Source organism: Drosophila ananassae, chromosome 3R (assembly GCF_017639315.1).
Source record: "Drosophila ananassae strain 14024-0371.13 chromosome 3R, ASM1763931v2, whole genome shotgun sequence".
In the NCBI taxonomy this organism is placed as follows: Eukaryota; Metazoa; Arthropoda; class Insecta; order Diptera; family Drosophilidae; genus Drosophila; species Drosophila ananassae.
In genome coordinates, this window is record NC_057930.1 from 20,848,947 (window position 1) to 20,872,166 (window position 23,220).

General features: G+C 47.3%; 4 protein-coding genes across 9 annotated transcripts; 2 read left to right on the top strand and 2 right to left on the bottom strand.

The window, feature by feature from the left end:
• Positions 1-352: 352 nt before the first annotated feature.
• LOC6497338 (rap guanine nucleotide exchange factor 2) lies at positions 353-8,895 on the top strand. Of its 5 annotated transcripts, XR_001408622.3 has the most exons (8): positions 353-753; positions 1,685-1,793; positions 1,863-2,111; positions 2,229-5,997; positions 6,063-6,212; positions 6,663-7,133; positions 7,336-7,459; positions 8,478-8,895. XR_001408622.3 is itself a non-coding variant. In XM_014906172.3 (7 exons), exons 2-7 carry the CDS (start codon positions 1,767-1,769, stop codon positions 7,401-7,403), a joined length of 4,734 nt encoding a protein of 1,577 aa, XP_014761658.1. In that variant the 5' UTR covers positions 353-753; positions 1,685-1,766; the 3' UTR covers positions 7,404-8,895. The 5 variants fall into 5 exon arrangements, 3 of the variants coding, with proteins under 3 accessions (XP_014761658.1, XP_001962294.1, XP_014761657.1); XM_014906172.3 differs by having other exon boundaries at positions 7,336-8,895; XM_001962258.4 differs by having other exon boundaries at positions 353-577; positions 7,336-8,895.
• A 720-nt stretch (positions 8,896-9,615) lies between these two features.
• LOC6498206 (tyrosine-protein phosphatase non-receptor type 21) lies at positions 9,616-14,648 on the bottom strand. Its single transcript, XM_044716613.1, has 7 exons — positions 14,257-14,648; positions 11,999-13,952; positions 11,076-11,943; positions 10,797-11,015; positions 10,559-10,735; positions 10,177-10,500; positions 9,616-10,115 (listed from the first exon to the last, which is right to left on the bottom strand). The coding sequence occupies exons 1-7, from the start codon at positions 14,339-14,341 to the stop codon at positions 9,987-9,989; spliced, it is 3,756 nt and encodes a 1,251-aa protein (XP_044572548.1). The 5' UTR covers positions 14,342-14,648; the 3' UTR covers positions 9,616-9,986.
• A 670-nt stretch (positions 14,649-15,318) lies between these two features.
• On the top strand, positions 15,319-21,558 carry LOC6497339 (NADPH--cytochrome P450 reductase). Of its 2 annotated transcripts, none has more exons than XM_001962256.4 (7): positions 15,319-15,468; positions 17,837-18,028; positions 18,084-18,426; positions 19,466-19,590; positions 19,649-20,250; positions 20,322-20,970; positions 21,031-21,558. In XM_001962256.4, exons 2-7 carry the CDS (start codon positions 17,856-17,858, stop codon positions 21,173-21,175), a joined length of 2,037 nt encoding a protein of 678 aa, XP_001962292.1. In that variant the 5' UTR covers positions 15,319-15,468; positions 17,837-17,855; the 3' UTR covers positions 21,176-21,558. The 2 variants fall into 2 exon arrangements, with proteins under 2 accessions (XP_001962292.1, XP_044572549.1); XM_044716614.1 differs by lacking the exon at positions 15,319-15,468 and adding an exon at positions 17,383-17,525.
• On the bottom strand, positions 21,339-23,080 carry LOC6498205. The gene is made up of 3 exons (XM_001962255.4): positions 22,684-23,080; positions 22,450-22,618; positions 21,339-22,386 (listed from the first exon to the last, which is right to left on the bottom strand). Exons 1-3 carry the CDS (start codon positions 23,046-23,048, stop codon positions 21,667-21,669), a joined length of 1,254 nt encoding a protein of 417 aa, XP_001962291.1. The 5' UTR covers positions 23,049-23,080; the 3' UTR covers positions 21,339-21,666.
• Between the last annotated feature and the right edge of the window lie 140 nt (positions 23,081-23,220).

Below are 23,220 nucleotides of genomic sequence, written 5' to 3' on the forward strand. Positions count from 1 at the left end.
GGATATATCGATTATTGCCATCAGGTCCTAGATTTTGTAGTAATGCCTTTATATTATATTAATTGGCAATAGTTTATTGGCCAGTGCGCTGGCTATAAATTTAGAATTTCCAGCTTGAATATTCTTTTCGCATTGTTTGCATGACGAACATACGTGCAAACAAACGAGTTAAGATTGCACCCCAGTATATCTATCCGATAACAAAACCTTGCAATAAAATGAAATAAATGGAATTACATTCGCAGAGAGCGGTACATTTTCATTAAATTAAATTCGATAGATATGAATCGATTGAATCATTTTATCGAATATATTATCAACAAGTGTTTTGTTTTTCACCTCTAAAAATGGTGTATAAAAAAGTATCGATATATATCGATACGATGTCAACAACCCTAAGTGCATTCCATCTCTAGATAGCCCTCTATTCAAAGTGCATTTTCTCGTTCTAAAATAGCGTCTCGAATCGAAAATAAATAGATAATCTCGAATTTAAACAATTAAAATCGGCAAACTAGTGACAGAAATATTGTGGAACCCCGATCGGCAGCCACTTTCTTCGCCAAGATGCGCGAGTGTGAGTGAAACAAATTCCAACAATGCGCAACCAATACACACAAGCGCCGCTTGAATTTCTTTATGCAAAGTGTACGCAACTAAAAGGGCAGCGGCGAAAGCAGTATCAGCCAGCAGCAGCAGCAGCAGTAGGAGGAGGAAAAATGTAAAAGCCTGCGTTGCTCGTCTATAAAAACTGTGCGTATAATTAGCAAGTGCTTCGATGTGGGGACCGATATGGACGCCGTGGGCCAGCGAAACCATTGGACTGTACAATCACGCCCATATTCTTGTCTCTTGTATCTCGTCCGTGTTAAATGCTGGTGTCCACGCTAGGCTATGAGTGGTGTGCGTGTGTGGTGGTGGCTCTTAGTTTAAAGTGGCTCTTATTTATTATACGATTTGATTTTGCAACGGTCTTATTGTAAATGGCTTATCCAGCGAACGGAAGTCGTCGCCTACAATTTCGTTTTTGTGTTATTATTTTTCTGTGTCGCCCTCTCAGCCACCAACACTCACACACACACACTCACGTACAGTAGCAGCTTAGCTCCCACACACCATCGCCCCTCGTATCTGTGTATCTGTATCTCAATTGCATGAGAATTTTGTGGCTACTCTTGTGTCGCTCTCTGCTTGTTTTTGTTTCGCTTAATTTATTGGCAGCATTGTTTTTTGTTGTTGCGGAAAATTAAACTGCTAGTCGCTAGTCGGGAGGGGAGACGAGAAACAAAAGCAACACCTCCAACATTCAAAAGCAAACATAGTAGGAACAAAAAAAAAATTGACCAATATCTTCTCACCGTAGCTTTATTTCAACCTAAAATTTCACTATTGTTCGTTTAAAGATGGTATCTCGAAACAAAAGGGTTATTTCTGTGACCCTTTGTGGTCTGTTAGTGCTATGTACTTTCTTTGATAGTATATATACTAAGGGAGAGTAAAAATCTATCGTGTTTTTAAAATAAAACTTATCCAGACTTTCACTTTTCTTAAAAATATAACTTTAATCTCAAATTCTTTGTTAAACAGTGTCCTATAAGGGCTTGTCTTACGAAACATATAGTACTATATAATAATCTCTGATTAAGATGATTTTTAATCAGCACCTGCTCTGCTTTATTTCCAGATTCCAATTAACAATCTCATCGCATATCACATCTGGTGGATGGCGGCTAGAGCGCCGTAGAAGTCAGTAGAAGTAATACCTCATGGATTCATATCACCATATCAGACATGTAAGTGATGCGATCTCTCTTGCATTACAACAAATAACTAATTTAAAATTCCCCCACGACCCTCAACAGTATCCACCCTCAAGCACAATCAGCACAGGAGCGGTGGTGGGCAGCAACACGTCAGCAATAAACCGGCCGGAACTGCACCAAAAATGCAACAGGGGCTCCCATTCTAGTGACACCAGTTCGGCGTACAGTGGCAGCGATACAATGGCCTCCAACTACGCATCGTCGCTGGAGGCGGAGGAGATAGACCTCTCCGGTCTGGTCGAATCGGTTGTGGATTCCGATGAGGAGGATCTGGCGGAGAGCATGGATGTAAGTCGGCTGACCTTGACCCTAGTGGATAGACGCAGTTTCTAGTTCATTAACATTCAGAAATAGATTCTATTTATTCCTCCATTAAATGACAAAAAAAAAAATGTACTATTTCAGAGCTTAACGGTGCGGGATGCAGTGAGGGACTGTCTGGAGAAGGACCCAGCCGAACGGAGTGAAGAGGATGTGGAGGTGCTACTGGAATTCACGCAGGGCCTGAAGGCCTTCACCAACATCACCCTGGCCGTGCGCCGGGCCCTCTGCTCGGTGATGGTGTTCGCCGTGGTGGACAAGTCCGGCACGGTGGTCATGTCAGACGGCGAGGAGTTGGATTCCTGGTCCGTTCTCATCAACGGAGCTGTGGAGATCGAGCACGCCAACGGCAGCCGCGAGGAGCTGCAGATGGGCGACTGCTTCGGCATTCTTCCCACCATGGACAAGCTCTACCACAGGGGCGTGATGCGAACCAAGTGCGACGACTGCCAGTTCGTTTGCATCACCCAGACCGACTACTACCGCATACAGCACCAGGGCGAGGAGAACACTCGGCGGCACGAGGACGAGGATGGTCGGGTGGTCATGGTCACGGAGCTGCGAAGCTGTGGGGCCGATTCGGCCGGCAGTGCTGCATCAGCGGCAGGAGCATCTGCCAATCTGAACACCAAGCGTGGCCACGTAGTCATCCGGGGCACACCCGAACGACTGCTGCAGCAATTGGTGGAAGAGAACTCGGTGACAGATCCCACCTACGTCGAGGACTTTCTGCTGACGCATCGCATCTTCATCCAGAACCCGCAGGAAGTGAGCAGCAAGCTCCTGCACTGGTTCGACTTGGAACAGGCGGACGCGCACAAGACCCAGGAGCTGCGGGACCGAGTCACTCGCGTTGTCCTCCTCTGGGTGAACAATCACTTCACGGACTTTGAGGCGGACCACGAAATGATGGAGTTTCTGGAGGTGTTCGAGGCGCTGCTGGAGCGCAAGAAGCTACTGAGCCAGCTGCGGCTCCTGCACATCGCCTGCGCGGCCAAGGCCCGCATGCGCAGCTGCACCCTGACGCGCTCCTCCCGGGACGAGCCCCTCAACTTCCAGATAGTCGGCGGCTATGAACTGCGAAGCGTGGCCGCAGCCACCGGAAACGCGTCGGTGGGCATCTACATTTCCCACGTGGAGGCGGGATCCAAGGCCCAGGACGTGGGTCTCAAGCGCGGCGACCAGATCCACGAGGTCAACGGGCAGTCGCTGGACCACGTGACGAGCAAGCGTGCCCTCGAGATCATCACCGGCACCACCCACTTGAGCATCAGTGTGAAGAGCAACCTGCTCGGCTTCAAGGAAATAATGCAGGCTCTGGAACATGGTGGCGGATCAGCTGGATCCGGCGGGCTCTCCGCTGGAAGTGGCAGCTTCAAAAGTCTGCGAAGTCCACGCCGCATATGCGCCAACGACATCGCGAAGCTGCACGGCCGGTCGGACAGCACCACGGACGAGCTGGCCAGCGTCGCAGCCAGCAACCGGGCTCACATGGTGCGCCTCAGCTCGGTGGATATGCTGCTCGATCAGCCGGACTGTGCGCCGCCCCAGACGCCGCCGGTGAGTGGCGGCAGTATGGCCTCCAACTTCATGCAGCAACTTCTGCAGAGCGTCAACAGCAGCTCGGCCAAGAAGGGGGCAGGAAGCAACTCCGGCAGCAACATGCACTCGGACCAGCAGGACACTAAGGGCGGGTTCATGACCCTGGCGCCCAAGCGTCGGCTGCAAAAGGCCCTGGCCAAGATGAACCTCCTGAACAAGCAGCAGCACCACGTGGGCAGTCTCAACGACTCCTCCGACGCTCTGCTCAACGAGCCAAAGTCAAAGCTCCAGCCAGGCGGCTCGGTCAGCTCCACGCAGCCCTCGAGCAACGGGTCGGCTGGCAGTGGCCGGCTCTACCAGTCCCAATCGAATCCGGATCTGACCAGTCTCAACTACGACGCCAACAGCGAGTCGGGAGGAGTGGGTGGCACCCTGCAGGCCAACTATCTGGGCGCCCATCTTCATCGGCCATCGGCGGCCAGCACCCTGACCACCAACTCGACCCAATCCCACCTTCTGCCCGACTACCCGGAGCACGTGCTGAAGGTCTACAAGTCCGACCAGACGTGCAAGTACGTGCTGATCTACAAGGAGACTACGGCCCACGAGGTGGTGATGCTGACGCTGCAGGAGTTCGGCATCCACGACCCCAGCTCCAACTTCTCGCTCTGCGAGGTGAGCGTCGGGGAGGGCGGGATGGTGAAGCAGCGGCGCCTTCCCGACCAGCTGCAGAACCTCGCGGAGCGCATCAGCTTCGCGTCGCGCTATTACCTCAAGCTAAACGACAGCACGGAGCCCCTGGTGCCGGACGAACTGGCGCTGGAGTTGGTGCGGGAGTCCGGTGTCCACTTTCTGCATCTGAACGCCTACGAGCTGGCCATACAGCTGACGCTGCAGGACTTTGCCAACTTCCGCCAGATAGAGTCCACCGAGTATATTGACGAGCTGTTCGAGCTGCGCTCCCGGTATGGAGTGCCCATGCTGAGCAAGTTCGCCGAGCTGGTCAACCGGGAGATGTTCTGGGTGGTGAGCGAGATCTGCACGGAGCACAACATTGTGCGGCGCATGAAGATCGTGAAGCAGTTCATCAAAATAGCTCGCCACTGCAAGGACTGCCGCAACTTCAACTCCATGTTCGCCATCATCTCGGGCCTGGGACACGGGGCCGTGTCCAGACTCCGGCTGACGTGGGAGAAGCTGCCATCGAAGTATCTGCGGCTGTTCAACGATCTGCAGGACCTGATGGATCCCTCGCGCAACATGAGCAAGTACCGGCAACTGGTGTCCGCCGAACTGCTGGCCCAGCACCCCATCATCCCGTTCTATCCGATTGTCAAGAAGGATCTGACCTTCATCCACCTGGGCAATGACACGAGAGTCGACGGGCTCATCAACTTCGAGAAGCTGCGGATGCTCGCCAAGGAGGTGCGCCTGCTCACCCACATGTGCAGCTCCCCCTACGACCTACTGGCCATCCTGGAGCTCAAGGGCCAGTCGCCCTCCAACGCCCTCTTCTCGCTCAATCAGATGTCCGCTTCGCAGAGCAATGCCGCTGCCGGAGCGGTGATCGCCGCCAACGCCGGCCAGGCGACGATAAAGCGCCGCAAGAAGTCGGCGGCGGCGCCCAATCCCAAGAAGATGTTCGAGGAGGCCCAGATGGTGCGTCGGGTGAAGGCCTACCTCAACAGCCTGAAGATACTGAGCGACGAGGACCTCCTGCACAAGTTCTCGCTGGAGTGCGAGCCGCCGCACGGCTCCACCTACTCGGGCAGCATCTCCCACGGCAGCAACTCCCACCGCAGCGTGGGCAACTCCAGTGGCATTGGTGGCAGCAGCTCCGGCGGCGGGGGAGGCGCCAGCTCCAGCCTCAACGCCGGCGATCAACTGAGCATATACTCACAGACCAGCTCCAGCTCGGCCCCCAATTCGTCGCTTTCCCTGCGAAAGCGGCACCCCAGTTCGCCCACCCTCTCCACCACCAGTTCGACCAGCTCCACCAGCGATCATCAGCGCCGCCAGCTGCACAACAACGGGCCCAAGTTCGGCACCGCCTCGCCCCAGGCCGTCAAGAAGATGCTATCGTTGTCGGAGTCCTCCAAGATTCGCCCCCACCAGCCGTTCGTGCCGCGCCACGGCTCAGCCCTACCCGGCGTCATCCCCCCACTCCACCACATGCACGCGGCCCACGGCTTTAGTACGCCGGCAGGAGTGCCCAGCGGAATGGCCACCTCCCCTGCAGCCGCTGCGGTGGTCAGCTCTCAGTGTACTCCCACTCCGAGTCCCTGCTCCCATCGACGCCTGGCATCAGCAGGTAACTTACTCTCTTAATCTTCCACTGGATTAGTGTTAACTTTCTTGGGTTTTTTTTATTTCCAGGCAACATCATGCCCACTCGCGCCATCCACGAGCGCTCCCACTCGGATACTCCTGCCCCGCCACCACCCCTGCCGTCGGTCGATCTCTCCCTGGAGAGCAGTAGTGTGACTACCTTTCGCGAACTGCCACTGCGCAAATCCGTGACATCCGGTGAGTGTCCATTGTGTTCTAGATGAGAATAAAATGCTTTTAGATGCTACTAGAGTTGGATGCAGGGATGGAGGGTGTGCCCGCTGGAATAATCAAAAATAATAGTAGTTATGACTTGAAATTAACTTCCAAACCGCACAACATTCGCGAGCACATCCTTAATCCTGTTTCCACTTCCTGATTAGGCCTTTAGACAGTAGCTTTAGCTCGAACCTGCTTTAGACTTGCTTGCATTTGGTATTTAAGTTGGTGGTTGGTTGGGAGTCGGTTTGGTGGTCGGGTTACTCACACACACACACACACACACACACAACAAACAACAACAAGCACACACACCTTACAGTAGACGTAGCTCGTGGCGGCTTTGAATGATTCCCGTAGATGGAAACCCATTTAATGGCCGCCACTTGAGACGAACTCTTCTTTACGCTACTTTCACACACCCAACAGGTTCCATATCGTCGTGCGACAGTGGCTATGCCCATCAGCAGCAGCAGCAGCAGCAGCTCCACCACCACCACCAGCATCATCACAACCCACAATACCAACAGCCAATGGCAAGTGCACAGTACGAGATCACCTCGCCGGTGTACACGGTGGCCGACTGCCGGCTGCTCCAGCAGATATCGAACAGCGCTGTGACCCGCAACCTGAACAGTCCCTGCCAGAACACGAACACAGCACCCAGCACACCCACCCCACCACTGAACCAAACCACAGCAACTATCCAGCTCTCTGCACCGCCAACGGCAGCGGCATACATGCAAATGCGCAGCCAGCACCACCAGCAGCAACTCCAGAAACAGCAGCAATCTCTGGCCATGCCACCGCCACCACCTCCGCCGTACAATGTGCCACCGATGGCCAATCTGTACCATCACCACGGTAGTGCCGGCAACGAGCACCTCAATCACATACACGGTAAGCGGAATAGACCGGAGAAACTGATGACTCCCGACCGGGGAGACCAGGGACTGCGACCAGCAACCAAACAAATGCAAAGCGGGGCTCTAATCAGTTCTTTCTGTGATAGGAGTTGAAGCTGCCCCATTCGGGGGGATATAATTAAGATCCATGACAGAATCTCGACAAGCAAATAATTCATTTCTCATTTGTTTTCCAGGTGGCCCGCCAAATTTTATGGATAACACCAAGTGTACCATATGCTCCATGCCACCCATGAACCCATGAACCCATAATGAATCAAACTGTGCTGTTTTATCCGCTAACTTTAAAATTAGTTATTTGTGAGTATGCCAGGTGTAGAAGCGAGAGTGTTTTAGGCTTTTTCTTATAAATTTTACAAAATAATAACTCAAATAAAAAAGACTTTTAAAGAGGAAACCACATACCATTAATGAAGAAACAGAAATTTAAGAAATAAACTTATGGAATACCAAGTATCTCAATAAGTTCTAAAGTTACGAAAATCTATAAAGTTCGTGCAATATTTTAAATCTATTTCTTTCAATTAATTTCCACAGAAAAAAGGCAAATTAAAACCATGAAACTATTTTTAATTATTCTTTTCTTTGTTGAGTACATAAAACACACGTTTTTCTCAAATATTTAAAATAAGGAGAGTAATTCTCAAAAAAGGAATTTAATAGAATAGGAACAAGGATATATCTTCCACATTCCCCCAGATCTAAGTGTCGAACCTGAACCATACTACTTATAGACAGAACTGTATATTAAACAATTAAATTAAAAGCACTATTTCTCTCTATGTACACTGCAAAAAAAACAAAGAATACTTAAACATAATTTTCCGAAAAGATTACATATATCTTTTCTGGTTTTAATTTGTCTTTTTCTAACATTTGTCTAAAAACATGAAACTAAAATATAATTTCAATAACCTTTCTCACTTTTACCCTTAAAATTCAATAAAAAAATAATAAAACAAATATTACCTGACCGCTCCTATGGCAGCTATTTAGTAGTTTTTTATAACTTCCTTCGTCAGCTTAGATATCAGTCTTATAATCTTAGCTCCTAAAGGCAGTAAATGTCTAGACAAGGACTGAAAAATATGGCCTTTTCTGTTTAAGAATATATATAGAGTTTTTGGGGTAAACTTTCTTAAACTAATTTAAATAAATATTCAAATGTGGTCTCCTCTTTAAACCAGTTTTGAAGTTCTTTCAACCAAAATATATATTTTTTTAACTATTTATAAGAAAAGCTTGCAAAACACTCTCTTAGAAAACATAAAGGAGGGCTTCGAACTAAAAATATAATTTTGTATTCGTATATTTTTAGTAAATAGAGTTGCCAAAATTTGTTAAGGTTGTGGTTTCGATTAAATCCAATCATCTTTCCGCTACACCGAAGCATAGAGCACTGTCTGGAATGTAATAATTAGCCTACGAACTTATTATAATTTAGCCAAATTCCAAACTCCTCCTGAAGCTCCACATTTGATTGCCTTTTCTCTTAAAAGAAGAACAGTCTGCAGGCAGACCCCCTAAGCAGACCTAAATATAATGTTTCTTAAGAGCTTGTGTCGGCATTTAGAAGTGTAAGAACCTAAGATACGAATTTCAATGCCCAATGCCCAGCACAAGAAATCATAGCTCTCACATTAATTCCACTAATCAGTACACACTTTCACCTTTCGCGCTTTTTATGCTTATGTACAAGTTTGCTACTACATACTATATATACGTTACCTTGAAAACCTTCGCTCCAATTCCAAATATATAGTTTTTAAGACAAAAAGAATGAAAGGAAATAGTTAATGGGGATATGCATTTATTTCTGTTTTACAAAGAAATCGTTGTATTTAATTGCCCCTCACTGAATGAAATGAAAAAGACATGCAATATTTTTGTGTAAACATTGATGAAAGACATATAGACAGAAAGCACACAACAGAAATGAAACTATCAAAGTACAAGTAAATCGAAAAACCAACCAGAAGAAATAAGTTTGTAAGAGAGACTTGAAAAAGAAATCCAAAATAATCAATTTTTGTGAACATGTTGTATCTCACACGTAAATGACTCCAATATATATTTCTATTTTTGCGAGTGTGCATTGATTCATGTTAGATATAAACAAATAAATATAGATATATATTTACCTACCTATATACAAGAAATCTCTATATATACAACATACGATTACGATTCGAAAAATAGCTTAAATTCCTAGGCAAAAATCAAATGATGTTTTTTTTTCTCAAACCAAGGAAACATTCACAATCAAAAAATATATAGATGTATACACATTATGCTCTTTACATTAAGATTCCAACTACCGATTTGCTTTTTAGGCTTATAAAAGTTATTCAAATTGAAACCTAAATTGTATTGTAAAAATAAATAATAAAAAAATTCAAAACAAATAAGTTTTAATTACTTTTTCAGCTTGAACCAGAACCCATTGCAAAAACACCTTTTATTTTTCACAATTTATTGGATGGATTCTCCATTGGAAGCTTTATGTTTAAAATCGATTTTTCACATAAATACGTTAAATATTATAAAAGTTCTATTGTTTTTATTGCTTTTTGAATATAAATTTGTTACTCGCGGCCAATCATCGCAACTACCTAGGCACTATTATTAACACAATTGGTGGTAGTTGCTGTTAGCCTTGTAGTTTGGTAATGAATTTTCAACTTAATTAGAAGCAGTTGGAATAGAAAAGGCGCCTAACCCCAGAAACAATAAAAACATAATGGTAGGGGTTTCAACAAGCCATGGCTAGCTGCAATGGATATGAAGTATAGGCAACCTCTTCCCCCAAAAATATGTTCGATGTCCTTTAAATCAACCTCGTGCGCTTCAGATAGGTAACTAGAAGATTATAGATGAACTTGTACTGCGCTAGGGAGGGTATGATGCTGTCCCGCTGGTGACGCAGCTGGCCAATAACTCGGGGTATGTCCAGGTCCTGAAAGATCAGATTTGATGAATGAAAAACGAAAGAAGAGAGAATCCCTCCCATCACCCACCTCGTTGTGATCTAGAGTGTAGAGCAATAGATCCGCCGTCAAAGTAACCCCCGATCGGCCGCCTCCTTCCAGGCAGTGGATGAGAACGGGCGGGTTGGTGTTGTGGCCCGGGGGCACTTCGTGCGTGGAAGCCAGCCGCACGGAGTTAAGCTCCTCGAGGAAGTCAAGAAAGTGGTTTAGGTCGCGAGGGCAGTTCTGTTCGGCCCAGTCTGCGTACTGCAGATGCCAGACGGAACGGTAGCGTCGCGAGGGAGCGTGGAAGAGTCGCAGTTTGCTGGTGGTGCATCTGTCGGTGGTCTGGGAGAACTCCTGGTACACTTGAAACTAAAGAAAATAAAAGCCATAAGCCATAAGATCCTCACATTCATCGAGAAGTAAAAACCTGTCCGAATTCCAGGCGCTGCTGACTGGTCTGGGGAATGTAGCTTATGTCCTCGACTAGCTGGACCACCAAGTACACATCCGCCTCCCAGACGCACTGCCAGAAGATGCGCATTGTCTGTGTGTCTTGCGGAGATTGGGCCACAATGTAGAACCTCTGTTTGATGCCCACCGTAGCCTGTTGATAACAAGTCACCAGATTATTATCTCGCCGCAAATGAGATCAGATTTTATCTTACAGATATGTACGAGGCATTCACGTAGCCATGCCTGTTGTCCATTGATGGTGTGAGTCGTACACGGTTGTCGTCGTAGGGTAGGAAGTTGGGATCGTGGTTCTTCGACTCGTTCTCCTCCAGCAGAGCACACTCGTACAATGCGTGCTCCCGGCGCTTCGGTATGCGCTCGAATTCCATGAACAACTGAGAGTCCTGCAACTTCTCAGTGAGTATTTGGCACTGGAAGCGGGGATAGTAAGGATTAACTTCCAAATGGAGGAATCAGTTATGATTACGAACCAGTTTATCCTTGGAATACCGGCCGGAAATCGGTTGGGGCTTGCTGACCCCCACCGACCAACGATTGGGGAGGTTGAGGTCATCCTGGGCCAGTTTCAGCTTCGCCGCTAGCTTGGCGTGTTGCCCGGCCGTGGCCTTCTCCCTGCCCAGCGTGGCGGCTTTTTGCTTGTCGGGAGTCTTGCTCCGGGCCAGGAAGTTCCAGCGCTTCTTGCGCTTAGTGTCCTTGCTGGCCGCCGAGGAGTATGTTGTGTCTAGCGTGGAATTGAACACGGAGGAGGTGGACGCCGATGTGTTGGCGGATAGATTCATGGCACTGAATTGCTGTTGGAGCGAGTCGTTGGCGGGCGAGATGGCATCCACGGTCGGCGACTTGTTTAGGCTGACCGTGGAGCGGTATTGCCGGTTTGGAAGCGTCACTCCCACAGTGGGAGCAGCACTAGCCGCTCGGGAAGCTCTCTTCGGCGACTGCGGCTCCATCAGTTGCATCTCCGAGCTGGCCGCCCGATCCGCCGCAAAGATCTTGATGTTGCGCGTCAGCTCGTCCTCTGGTGGCGCGTTGACAGTTATGTTGGTGGTGCTGGTGTGCCGAGCCGCCGGCACAGGAACCACGCCAGGAGGAGCCGATTGTATGGAGGAAGCGCGTTGCCGCATAGCCTCCGCATGTGCCGCCCCACTGCTGCCTCCAGACGCTCGCTGCGGCAGCGGTACGTTCTCATAAATGGGCTCAATCGACCCGTTCTCCACGCTGCGTTGCAGTGGCGTGGGCGCTGTTACTTTCTGAGGCGTCGCGGTCACCGGCGGTGGCTGTGGGCTGCTGGCCGGCGGAGGCACTGAGCTGCGGTAGCCACTTGGGGGAAGGGTGGAAGAGCTGGAACAAATAGAATGGTGAGTGTCGAGTAATCGCCTCATCGGATAACACTTACTTGTGACTAACTACGGCCGAGGCGGCAGCAGCAGCGGCCTGACTCATCGCCGACTGGCGCAACTGCGACATTATGGACGGCTGCTCTTCGATCATGTTGAGGTTCTCGAAGGTCCCTTGCGGCGGCAGGTAGGGTTGCGAGTGCCCCATGTGCCCCACGTACGGGTACTGGTGCAACATGGTAGCACCGGACGACGTCGGCATGTTGCCAGCATGGTTGCCGGCTGCCAGCGCCAAATACTGTCCACCATTGAGCAGAGTCCGGTTTGAGACTAGATCCGGCGACGAGCCACTCACATAGTTGCGGTAGCCATGCAGGGGACGGGGCGTGGCCACAGCCAGGTCGGGCGTCGAGGAGGAGCTGAGCCGATTGACGGGATATGGCGGCGGTGCCTTGTGGCGCAACATGTGCATGCGCTGGGACAGCTCCAGGTACGCCTGGGCCGTGCTCACCGGCTGCGGTTGCTGCTGATGCTGCTGCTGTGTCTGGTACAGATTAATGTGGTGATGGAGGGCGGCAGGCTGCGCCACATCCGGATACCGATGCGAAGTCAGGTGGCCGTAGAGAAGGTTCTCGGTGTACACACCAGGATTGTGGACGTCCGGCTGGGATCCGGCAAAGTAGGCATTCCCAGGAGCTGCCAGGGCCAAGGCTACGTTGTGTAGCTCGGCGGACGGAGTTCGGTACTTAAGCTGCACGGCTGTCTCGTAGTCTGGTGCTGGACGGTAGGTGGGGAGCATCGCCTTGAGGCGCTCCCGCTCATCGTTGTTGTTGCCACTGACGTGGTGGAGCATGCCGTTGCTGCTGTGCAGGTTGTTGTTGCTCAGGTCGAGGCAGGAGCTGCTCTGGCCGAGGAGCTGGCTCTGGCTCTGACTGGCGGCCAGGGATATGTTCGACGAGAGCATCATCTGCTGGTGCTGTTGCTGGATCTGCTGTTGCTGCTGCTGGTGCTGCAACTGTTGGTTCTGCTGCTGCTGCATCTGTTGCTGTTTCTGCAAGTCGACGGCGGCCACATCCGCGTAGTCGTAGTCGCCCTGGGGACCACTCTCCACCTCCGCCCCGCTACCCAGGCTCGAGGACGTCGCCGTGTCGATGTAGCGCTTGAAGAACTTGTGCTGGCTTATGCAGAGCTTCCAGAAGTAGCGGGCCGTGTCCGCCTCGCTGAAAATGAAGCTGCCCACGATGCTCCCGTCGCCGTCCAACTTGTTCTGCTCGATCTTGATAGTCCGCTTGTCAATAGTCACCGTCTGGAAGTCCTTCCACGGAAAGTACTGGCGACCATTGTCCGAGTTCACGACCATCCCGTTGATGGCCAAGCCCAGGAGCATGTCGTTTCCCAACGTGTCCTTGGCAGCGAACCGCTCCTCGCCGTAGCCGTCCAGATGCTGGCAGCACTTGATGTACATCTCCTCCGCCTGACTCTGGCTGAGATGCGCCAGGCCCGGCTGCTGCTGCAGCACCTCCACGATCAGCCCCTCCAGCATGCTGTCGTCGTTGGCCAGGCCCTGCATGTTGCGCGGCAGCACCAGCGACTTCTTGAGATAGTCCTTGCTCTGCTTGTCGCCCTGGTAGCTGTCGTACTCCGCCTGCCGGCAGTAGAGCGCCAGCAGGATGGCCGTTCGGATGTCGCAGGCGATGCGCCCCTCATAGATGTCGCTCTTCAGCTGCAGGAAGTAGTAGAACCGTGTGGCCTCGTCGCTCAGCAGCCGGACGTCTGTGGTCACATAGTGGCGCACCCGGAGGTAAATCTTCGTCCCGGAAGCATACTTTTCCAGCTGCCGGCTGAGGGAGCGCTCCAGGTCGATCCATTTGTACTCGTCCTCCTTGCCTTTGACCAGGTACCTGAACCCGAAGAACTCGGACTGGTGGATGACCAGACGCTGGCAGACGTTGTCCAGGCACTCTTGTCCCTTGCTCTCCGAACTGATGGTGCAGTCCACCGTGCTGGAGGTGTCTGAAAGGGAAATTGTTGAAGACTTATGACTTTTTCTGGGTAATTTTTAACAGTGCACTGTTATCTGTCCTAGCCTCTGTTAAGGGGGGCTCTGTTAAAGGGTAATGTGCAACAAGTATCTGAGAGTTTTTCAACTTCAAAATATTGAAATTAAAATCCACCCATAACACACATCACGCTAAAGCATAAGGAATATTTATGAACAGATTTTCAATTATTTAAATTTGAAAAATAAAAGTGTGCAGCTGTTTGCTTATTGCTTTGTCGCTGGGCTGCTGGCAGCTACGCCCCCTGGTTTACTCACCCAACAGGTGATGGACTGATATAACGAACAAGCTCTTGGACGTCACATTGTACTGGCGACACTTTTTCAAGAACTTTAATGGCATTTCTGCTGTGCTCGGTGCTCCACGGATCTGAAGACTTGCTTCACGGGCATTTGCATGTAAGTTTTACAATTGGAATATCCACCCAAAGGAGAAAGCTGCGCCAGGGTTTCTCGGATGCGACTCTTTCGACCACGCTACAATTTATTAAAAAACAAAATTCATTAACGTAAGCACACCCGTTCTAAACATAAAAAAAAATTAAATAAAAGACAACAAAATTAAGTAGAAGTGCTGCTAGTTAGAGGTGCAGATACATCGAGTTCCCTATCGATGTTCTGTCTGTCGATGGTTTCGCAGATCTTCTACTCTACTACCACTTTTTATCGAAATAGTTGGCAACAGTATATTCGAAAGTATAAGAGTGATTTACAAAATTTTAAAAACTATTTTGAATGAGGAAAAATGGGTTTATCTTTGAGACCGTAAACAATAAATATTGTTAGGATTTTAATTTTAAATTCTTTGATCGAATAAGTAAAAATCACGAAGAATCATTATTTTTTCTTTGAGAAATATCTCCAACTCGAGATTGCGATCTATTTATTAAATATTTGAGATAATCAAATATCTCCTTACTCCAGCTATACTGGTCTAAGTTTTAGAAAATCTTTTTTTAAATAAAATGGTTTTAGAAATAATAGTCTAAGATCAAAAGCTGAAATGCTTGAAAATCTTAAACTTTAAGATTATGGGTGGCGCGAAAAGAAAACAAAAAAATTTATCAAATTAGAAAAGAAGATTGGGAGGTTTTACAAAATGGTAAACTTTTCTTAAAATATAAATAAACTAAGGGAAAATAATGTCTTATAATAAAAACCAATTTAATTTAGAAAGATAAACAAAATAGAATATGTACAATAAAAGCTTTAAAATCCGCGCTTTAGACACTTGTCCCCAGGGTGGATAACGATATATTGCCAGTGTGACCAGATTTGTCAGTGTGGCCAAAGATACAGAAATCCAAAAGATACAAATCCGTAGGTACAAATTCATGGAAACCCATCGATCCACCTCTATCATTTTAATTTAAAGCGAATTAGACCTTTGGATAATAAAACGTGTGTAGTGCGGAAAGAACAACAGGAAGAGGCGCATATAGTGCAGCAATTAAGGGAGTAGTCGCATCGGTGAGTTTCTGGATAGTGCGCATTTTAGATTTGAAGGAAGGAATGAAGGCGCAGCCAAAATACATAAATTAATTGATATCTAGTACACGACGATCGCTGCTTTGACGGTCAAGGTTACAACGACGAAGACAGACGGGGAGACAACACTCCACCATACACACACAGATACAGATACAGATACTCGCACGTGTGCGTGCGAGTGAGGACGTCTAAGGCGAGTTTAAAGTTCAGTACCTGTTGCTGAGCTCGCTCTTTTTTTTTACTGCTATACAGCTATACTGTCTCGGGTCCGACATTCTCTCTCTTCCTCTCTCCAGCACTGCGTGTAATTTACTTTATTACGCTTTTATTATTATTCCGTGCTATTTTTACTAGATCAGCGCGTTCCAAACAGATTGTGGGCTTTGGGTTCCCATTGCATAACGAAGTATTATTGTTTCAAGACCACCTATAAGCATTCCAGCTGTCCCCATTGATCAGATTCATCTTCCGACAGACACATCATCTTCTACAGTGGTCACTCCCTACGAGCTACCATCTTGATAAGAAAATTAAATCATTTGAATAGCCTCTCATGAATATGATCATGATCATGAATACCTATCGATTTGAAAATATTCACTTTGCCATGGACATGGTCACGTATCAACTTCCCAACCAGATAACCCATATTTGCCAGAAACAGGATTAGCTTGGCCATAATTATACCGTTAGGAGTTGTAGAATCAGCTGGCTTGTGTGTTGGTTCCGATAAGGAAACTGTCGAGTCATGCTTACTGAGTAGTTTCCACAAACGATTAACAAATATCATCGTGGCTAGGGAACTTTGGGCTTCTCACATACAGAAATAATTTCTTGGAAGAAGAGGTTGAGTCAGGTACTTCTTGTGGAGCCTTTTCTGATTAGGGGAGTCTGGGCTATTGGCCAAAGATCGGTAATCTTAAGCACCTCTGTAGAATCTCTCTAGCACCTCTCCTTAGGGTCACTCGATCTGAGACATCAATTAGCCTGGCAATTAAAATGTTATGTCTTATAATTACATTAACATAAGCTTTCCCACAGCCCATCCCTAGCCTTAACTCCGGTGGCATCATTTGATAGCCCTGACGATGAGGTGACCCATAAAACAAAACAAAAAAGGCACTAATTTGCCTACAGTTTTTCGTCACCGGCTGGCCGGCACATGTTTAATATTTATTTTCTGCCTTTTGTTGACCACAGCAACAAGAACTATTACGCGGGTACTAGTCTAAGTATGCAAAGTAGAGCCGACATTAGCAACATTAAAGCATTAAGCAAATTCACAATTCAAAGTGCAACTCTGATATTTGCGATACGCAATTCCAGCAACAAATCGACTCACAAAAGATGAGATCGCCAAGGGTTAACATAATTTAGATAATGTTTTGGATAAGTATTCTGTTTGAATTATATATTTTTAGACCCAATACTTTGGCAGAAAAAATTTAAATTATTTATTTACTGAGTTATTCATTGTTTACAACTCTAAAAGGAGTAACTCTGTTGCTTTCGGTCTTATTTTCATATTTTTAGACCTAATAATTTGACACGATAAATTTAAAATTAAAATAGTATAATTTAATTACTACATTATTTATTGTTTACTGTAGTTACTCTGAAAAAAGCGTTGCAAAAATGATTTGTTACTTTCCTCATTTCACCGAAGTGTTTAAAACCTGTTGCTTTCGGCCTTTATTTCATATTTTTAGTCCTAATACTTTGACAGGAAAAATCGGAAATAAAAATAGTAATATTTATTTAGTAAGCTATTCATTGTTTACTTTAGCTACTCTAAAAAGAGCGTTGCAAAAATGATTTGTTACTTTCGTCATTTCACCGATAAGCGAAGTGTTTAAAACCTGTTGCTTTCGGCCTTCATTTAGTAGTTCGCTGTTGACCCGACCAGACGTGGAGCGCTGCTGCTGAACGCGTTCAAAATTAAAAGTGTTTTTTTATTTTTTTATTTGCCATAGTAATCGCAAAAAGGCGGCCGCTAAATAAAAGTATATAGCAAGAAAAAAAAAAAGAAACCCAAGGTACAATCGATTTAAATCCCGCACCGATACGTGTTTTCAATGTCAGTCGTCTGTAGTGACGAAACATCTAGCGAAAGCGAGATCTAGCCCGAGTACCGTTAAGACAAGTGCGGAAGCAGCTTACCGTTAGAGAATGCAAAGCAGCCCGGAGCGTTCTGGTGGCTTACGTGGAATACATTAGAGTGCGTGTCCAAAGTGCTCGGCATGGCATGCAAATCCACTGAAATAAATTTTATGCAAAAGCGACTCAGCAGAAAAAAAATAGAGCTTTTCGTAAACTAAAGCTGACAATTTCTGTGCCCTCTTTGCAGTCAAACACATCTCACCACCATGGCCAGCGAGCAAATAATTGAGGAAGCGGCCGAAGCCGTCGCCGGCGGAAACGAGCCCTTCCTGGGTCTCCTTGACATAGCCCTGTTGGCGGTGCTGATCGGCGGAGCTGCCTTCTACTTTTTGAGAAGCCGCAAGAAGGAGGAGGAGCCCGTTCGCAGTTATTCTATCCAGTGAGTTGGACTAATCCCAATAGAGTCCATCATCTAACGAGTATCTCTCTTGTAGGCCCACAACAGTTAGTACCACCACTGCCACGGATAACTCCTTCATAAAGAAACTCAAAGCCTCCGGACGTAGTCTGGTCGTGTTCTATGGCTCCCAGACCGGAACTGGTGAGGAGTTCGCTGGTCGCCTCGCCAAAGAGGGTATTCGGTACCGTCTCAAGGGCATGGTTGCCGATCCCGAGGAGTGCGACATGGAGGAGCTGCTGCAACTGAAGGACATCGACAACTCATTGGCCGTATTCTGCCTGGCGACATATGGTGAGGGAGATCCCACCGACAACGCCATGGAGTTCTACGAATGGATAACCAACGGCGACGTCGACTTGACTGGACTTAATTATGCGGTGAGTGCCTGTGATAGTAGCCCCCCGAATCAGAGACATAATCTAAACAATAGTTGATTACAAAGTACCCTGGCCTTCTGATATGGCCAAAATACAAACATTTTCACCCTTATCGAGCACTGCCCCTCCGATAGCCCTGGTTACCACCCTCTCAACCGCTATCAGTAGCGTCAATTTTTAGCTTTTCGCGATAAAGTCACACATTTTTTTTTTCATCCAGCTGATGTAAGAGATAGTAAACATTTGAAATTAGTTAATATGATTTCCGCGTTTGCTGATCGACAGACAAAGTTATTAATTACCAGATTGGTAATCACATCACGCTATTCTGACAGTTCCATAGTTGATAGCCTTACTTTGGATCGAAAAACTGGAAATAATTCAACTGGAAATGTTACTTAGAAATAGTTGGGGTATTGCGTGACTAATATTCATATGTTTCTACGTTTTATTTATTTGTTTCAAAGTTCAGAGTATCTGGTTTGAAGTGCCTTAATAATACTTTATAAAAATCTATTTGAATTGGCGCTCTTCTCGGTCGCCTCATAATTGCGTTCAAGTATCGCAGCAGCCAGCTTTTCGAAAGAAACAATCTCGAAGGCCCCTCTCTTGGGGTCCGTCCCTAGTCTTATGCAATATGTATGATTATTGTTGGGATTACAACTTAATTGCCAGGGCCGGTTACATGCCCATATGTAAGTCGGAAAATGCTAAACACGTTCGTCTCCTCAACTCTCTTGGGCAACATTTGGCGCTCGCGAAGGTCGCGAACTTTGCGCGGCCTTTTGAATCACATTTTTAATAACAATCCGAGAGTGTGGAGGCAAATGGAATGTGCGGTAATAACCGATCGAATAAAGATCAATAAAATAAATGGAAAATAGACAGTTCTGTCCATCAGTCATGAATATAGTGGAAAATTAAATAGTGGCGTTAGAATCTACATACACTTTTTGAAAATGTTTTGAGGTCTATTTTATCCAAAAATATTTGAAAAATTTAATAAAACTTTCAATCTATTTTAAAATATATATTTTAGGTCTTTGGACTCGGTAACAAAACCTACGAGCACTACAACAAGGTAGCCATCTACGTCGATAAGCGCCTGGAGGAATTGGGAGCCAACCGTGTCTTCGAGCTGGGACTCGGCGATGATGATGCCAAGTAAGAGTGTTTCCTTTCAACCTGTAGATCATTTCTAAACCCATTATTTTCCTCTTAGCATTGAGGATGACTTCATCACCTGGAAGGATCGTTTCTGGCCTGCCGTCTGTGACCACTTCGGCATTGAGGGTGGCGGCGAGGAGGTGCTCATTCGTCAGTATCGTCTGCTGGAGCAGCCGGACGTGCAGCCCGATCGCATCTACACTGGCGAGATCGCCCGCCTCCACTCGGTCCAGAACCAACGGCCGCCGTTCGATGCCAAGAACCCCTTCTTGGCGCCCATCAAGGTCAATCGCGAGCTGCACAAGGGAGGTGGCCGCTCTTGTATGCACATCGAGCTGAGCATCGAAGGCTCCAAGATGCGCTACGACGCTGGCGACCACGTGGCAATGTATCCCATCAACGACAAGGGTCTGGTTGAGAAGCTTGGCCAGCTGTGCAATGCTGATCTGGACACTATTTTCTCGCTGATCAATACGGACACGGACAGCAGCAAGAAGCATCCATTCCCTTGTCCAACCACTTACCGTACCGCTTTGACTCACTACTTGGAAATTACCGCCATTCCTCGCACTCACATTCTCAAGGAGTTGGCGGAGTACTGCACAGACGAGAAGGAGAAGGAATTGCTGCGCAGCATGGCTTCCATTAGTCCAGAAGGTAGGAGAGTAATGTGTGCTTGGAATGTTTTATATTCTTACCTAAAATCTTTATTATTTTTAAACAAAAAGGTAAGGAAAAGTACCAGAGCTGGATCCAGGATGCCTGCCGCAACATTGTCCATATTCTAGAGGACATCAAGTCATGCCGTCCTCCCATCGACCATGTTTGCGAGCTGCTGCCCCGTTTGCAGCCACGTTATTATTCGATCTCGTCGTCGGGTAAACTGCATCCCACAGACGTCCATGTGACTGCCGTGCTGGTGGAGTACAAAACACCCACGGGTCGCGTTAACAAGGGCGTGGCCACCACCTACCTGAAGAACAAGCAGCCCAAGGATGGCGAGGAGGTTAAGGTGCCTGTTTTCATCCGCAAGTCTCAGTTCCGCTTGCCCACGAAACCCGAGACCCCGATCATTATGGTTGGTCCGGGTACTGGTCTGGCGCCTTTCCGCGGCTTCATCCAAGAGCGGCAGCACCTGCGGGATGAGGGAAAAACTGTGGGAGAGTCGATTCTCTACTTCGGCTGCCGCAAGCGCAGCGAGGACTACATCTACGAGTCCGAGCTGGAGGAGTGGGTCAAGAAGGGAACTCTCAACCTGAAGGCCGCATTCTCCCGCGACCAGGCGTCGAAGGTTTATGTGCAGCATCTGTTGGAGCAGGACGCCGATCTGATATGGAACGTGATTGGAGAAAACAAGGGACACTTTTATATTTGCGGGTGAGTCGGACATGGATGAAGGTAATACATCAATATACTTATGATCTTGTTTCCTTGCAGGGACGCCAAAAACATGGCTGTGGATGTTAGGAACATTTTAGTGAAAATTCTCTCCACCAAAGGTAACATGAGTGAGGCCGATGCCGTGCAGTATATCAAAAAGATGGAGGCTCAGAAGCGCTATTCCGCCGATGTTTGGAGCTAATCTGGCCAATTTCCAAAAGCTGATAGCGGAAAGCACAAAGCACAGAATCAATCATTGAACCATAGGCCAACCAATAAGCATAAAGTTGTCTAGTTCATTAAGTATATAAGAATAATTTTTGGTTTGGGAACTACTTGCTGCGGTTCAACAAACAGTGAATGAGTAAAAATTTATGTATAGGTCTAGTTTAATTGATTGCCCAGTTTTACCCGGACTGTTCATTGTGGGCAAGACATTATATTGTATGTGTGCAGATTAATTTAAAGTAATTTTTTACAAGCATTTTCTTTTGACTCCCTTGGTGATTTCAATACAAATACGAAACATGTGCAATTTTAACAATGACTCTAAAATTCACGTAACAAAATATATTATAGATTTGATTTATGATTATTGTTTTTATTGGAGGGGGGAAGCTAACACAGATACACAGATCTTTAGGACTGAAATATTAAACCCAACTTAAACCTTAATATGGAATTCTATCTAAACTATCCTAATACACCAGCCCGCTCAAAGTGTGGCAGCGTGTACTGAAGTGTGTCTGCCAGTCGACGGGAACTGAACATTTGGCGCAACTTTTGCTTGGCAAAGTCGGCATCCTTAAAGCTCTCCAGGTTGTTGTCCGCAGTTTGGGACTTGTCCTGGCTGATGGTGGGAAAGATGCCGTAGTTTGCAAAGAATCCGTAGGCCTCCCGGCGATGCACTTCTTCCAGGATCTGTTCGTAGCTAGGCACTGGGACGTTCACTTCGAGGTTTCGCAGCGTCTCCGCCAGTCGGGAGTGGTAGACGTGAAGTAACTGGGGCCGCTTGTGACGCAGGACCTCCAAGTTAAGACTGGTGTAGAAGAAGTAGTTGAGATCGATGCCTGGACTGCCCCACACGCTCATCTGGAAGTCGATGAGGACTAGGTCTTGGGGCCGCTTGTTTCCATCGTACTTGAACATCATATTATTGACCCATAGGTCTCCGTGGTTGAGGACCCTGATCTCCTTATCCTGCGGCGCCTGGCTGCGTTCCAGGTTGGCCCTGTGGTTCTGCAGGTATTTGGCAATCTTTCCAGCTATGCGTTCGAATCCAGGCCATGTGTTCACTAGATTGAGAAGCTCCTGACCGTTGCCCGAGAAGAAGCTCATCAGTAAGCCATCACCCTTAGCCAATCCTTGGGGAGATAGCATTCCGTCACTGTAAGCTTCAAATATGTGTGGATCCTATATAAGTATACCTCTCATTAGTTTATTCTCTTATAATTTTAACAGACAGATTGACTTTACCAGCTCCGCCAGTGCCATAGAAGTGGCGTGGAACTCTCCTAGGCGTTCCATGACCAAACGACAGTGCTCTTCGTCCAAACCTAATTCGCGGGAGGCCATCACGTAGCCCAAATGGCCTAGATCCTCAAAAACCATGGTGCTTTCCGGCTGCTTAATGCAATGATAAAGTCTGCAATAAATAACATGGGTTTTTTCATTATTTTGATACAAAAAATTGAATAAAACTTAACCTACTTGGGACCGAAACGCTGCTTGCACTTCATCAGTAGCTCCAGACGGGGAAGGACATCGTAATACGTAACTTTCTCCTTCAGATAGACCTGCAAGTCCTCGATAAACTCCACCGATTCCAGTCGCGGAATACTCTTCACAATGAACATCATTGTTTGCACAGGTTTACCGGGAAGTTGGAAGGATATTTTTGTCCTATAGATTTGGCTGCAGTAGTTCTCGCCAGTGTTGCTTCCCATTTTGATGTGAATGGACAGCACTTTGGCCTTGGAAGTTCGCAGGGCGGTGTCCAGGACCTCCTCGAAAAAGGATATATCCAAGTGTTTGGGCAGGGCGGAGACCTCCGCATCGTATTCAATGCTACACATATCGCGACCGTTTGAAAAACAGTTAACGAGTCGCGCTGAATTTATATCCGATTCTGGCCAATTCGTTATCGCGTAGTTGACTATTTCAGTTGCATTAATTATAGCAATCTGTAGGCTAGTTAAACTCAACACTTTAATAGTATGGGTTATCTTAATAGGGGACTACCTACCT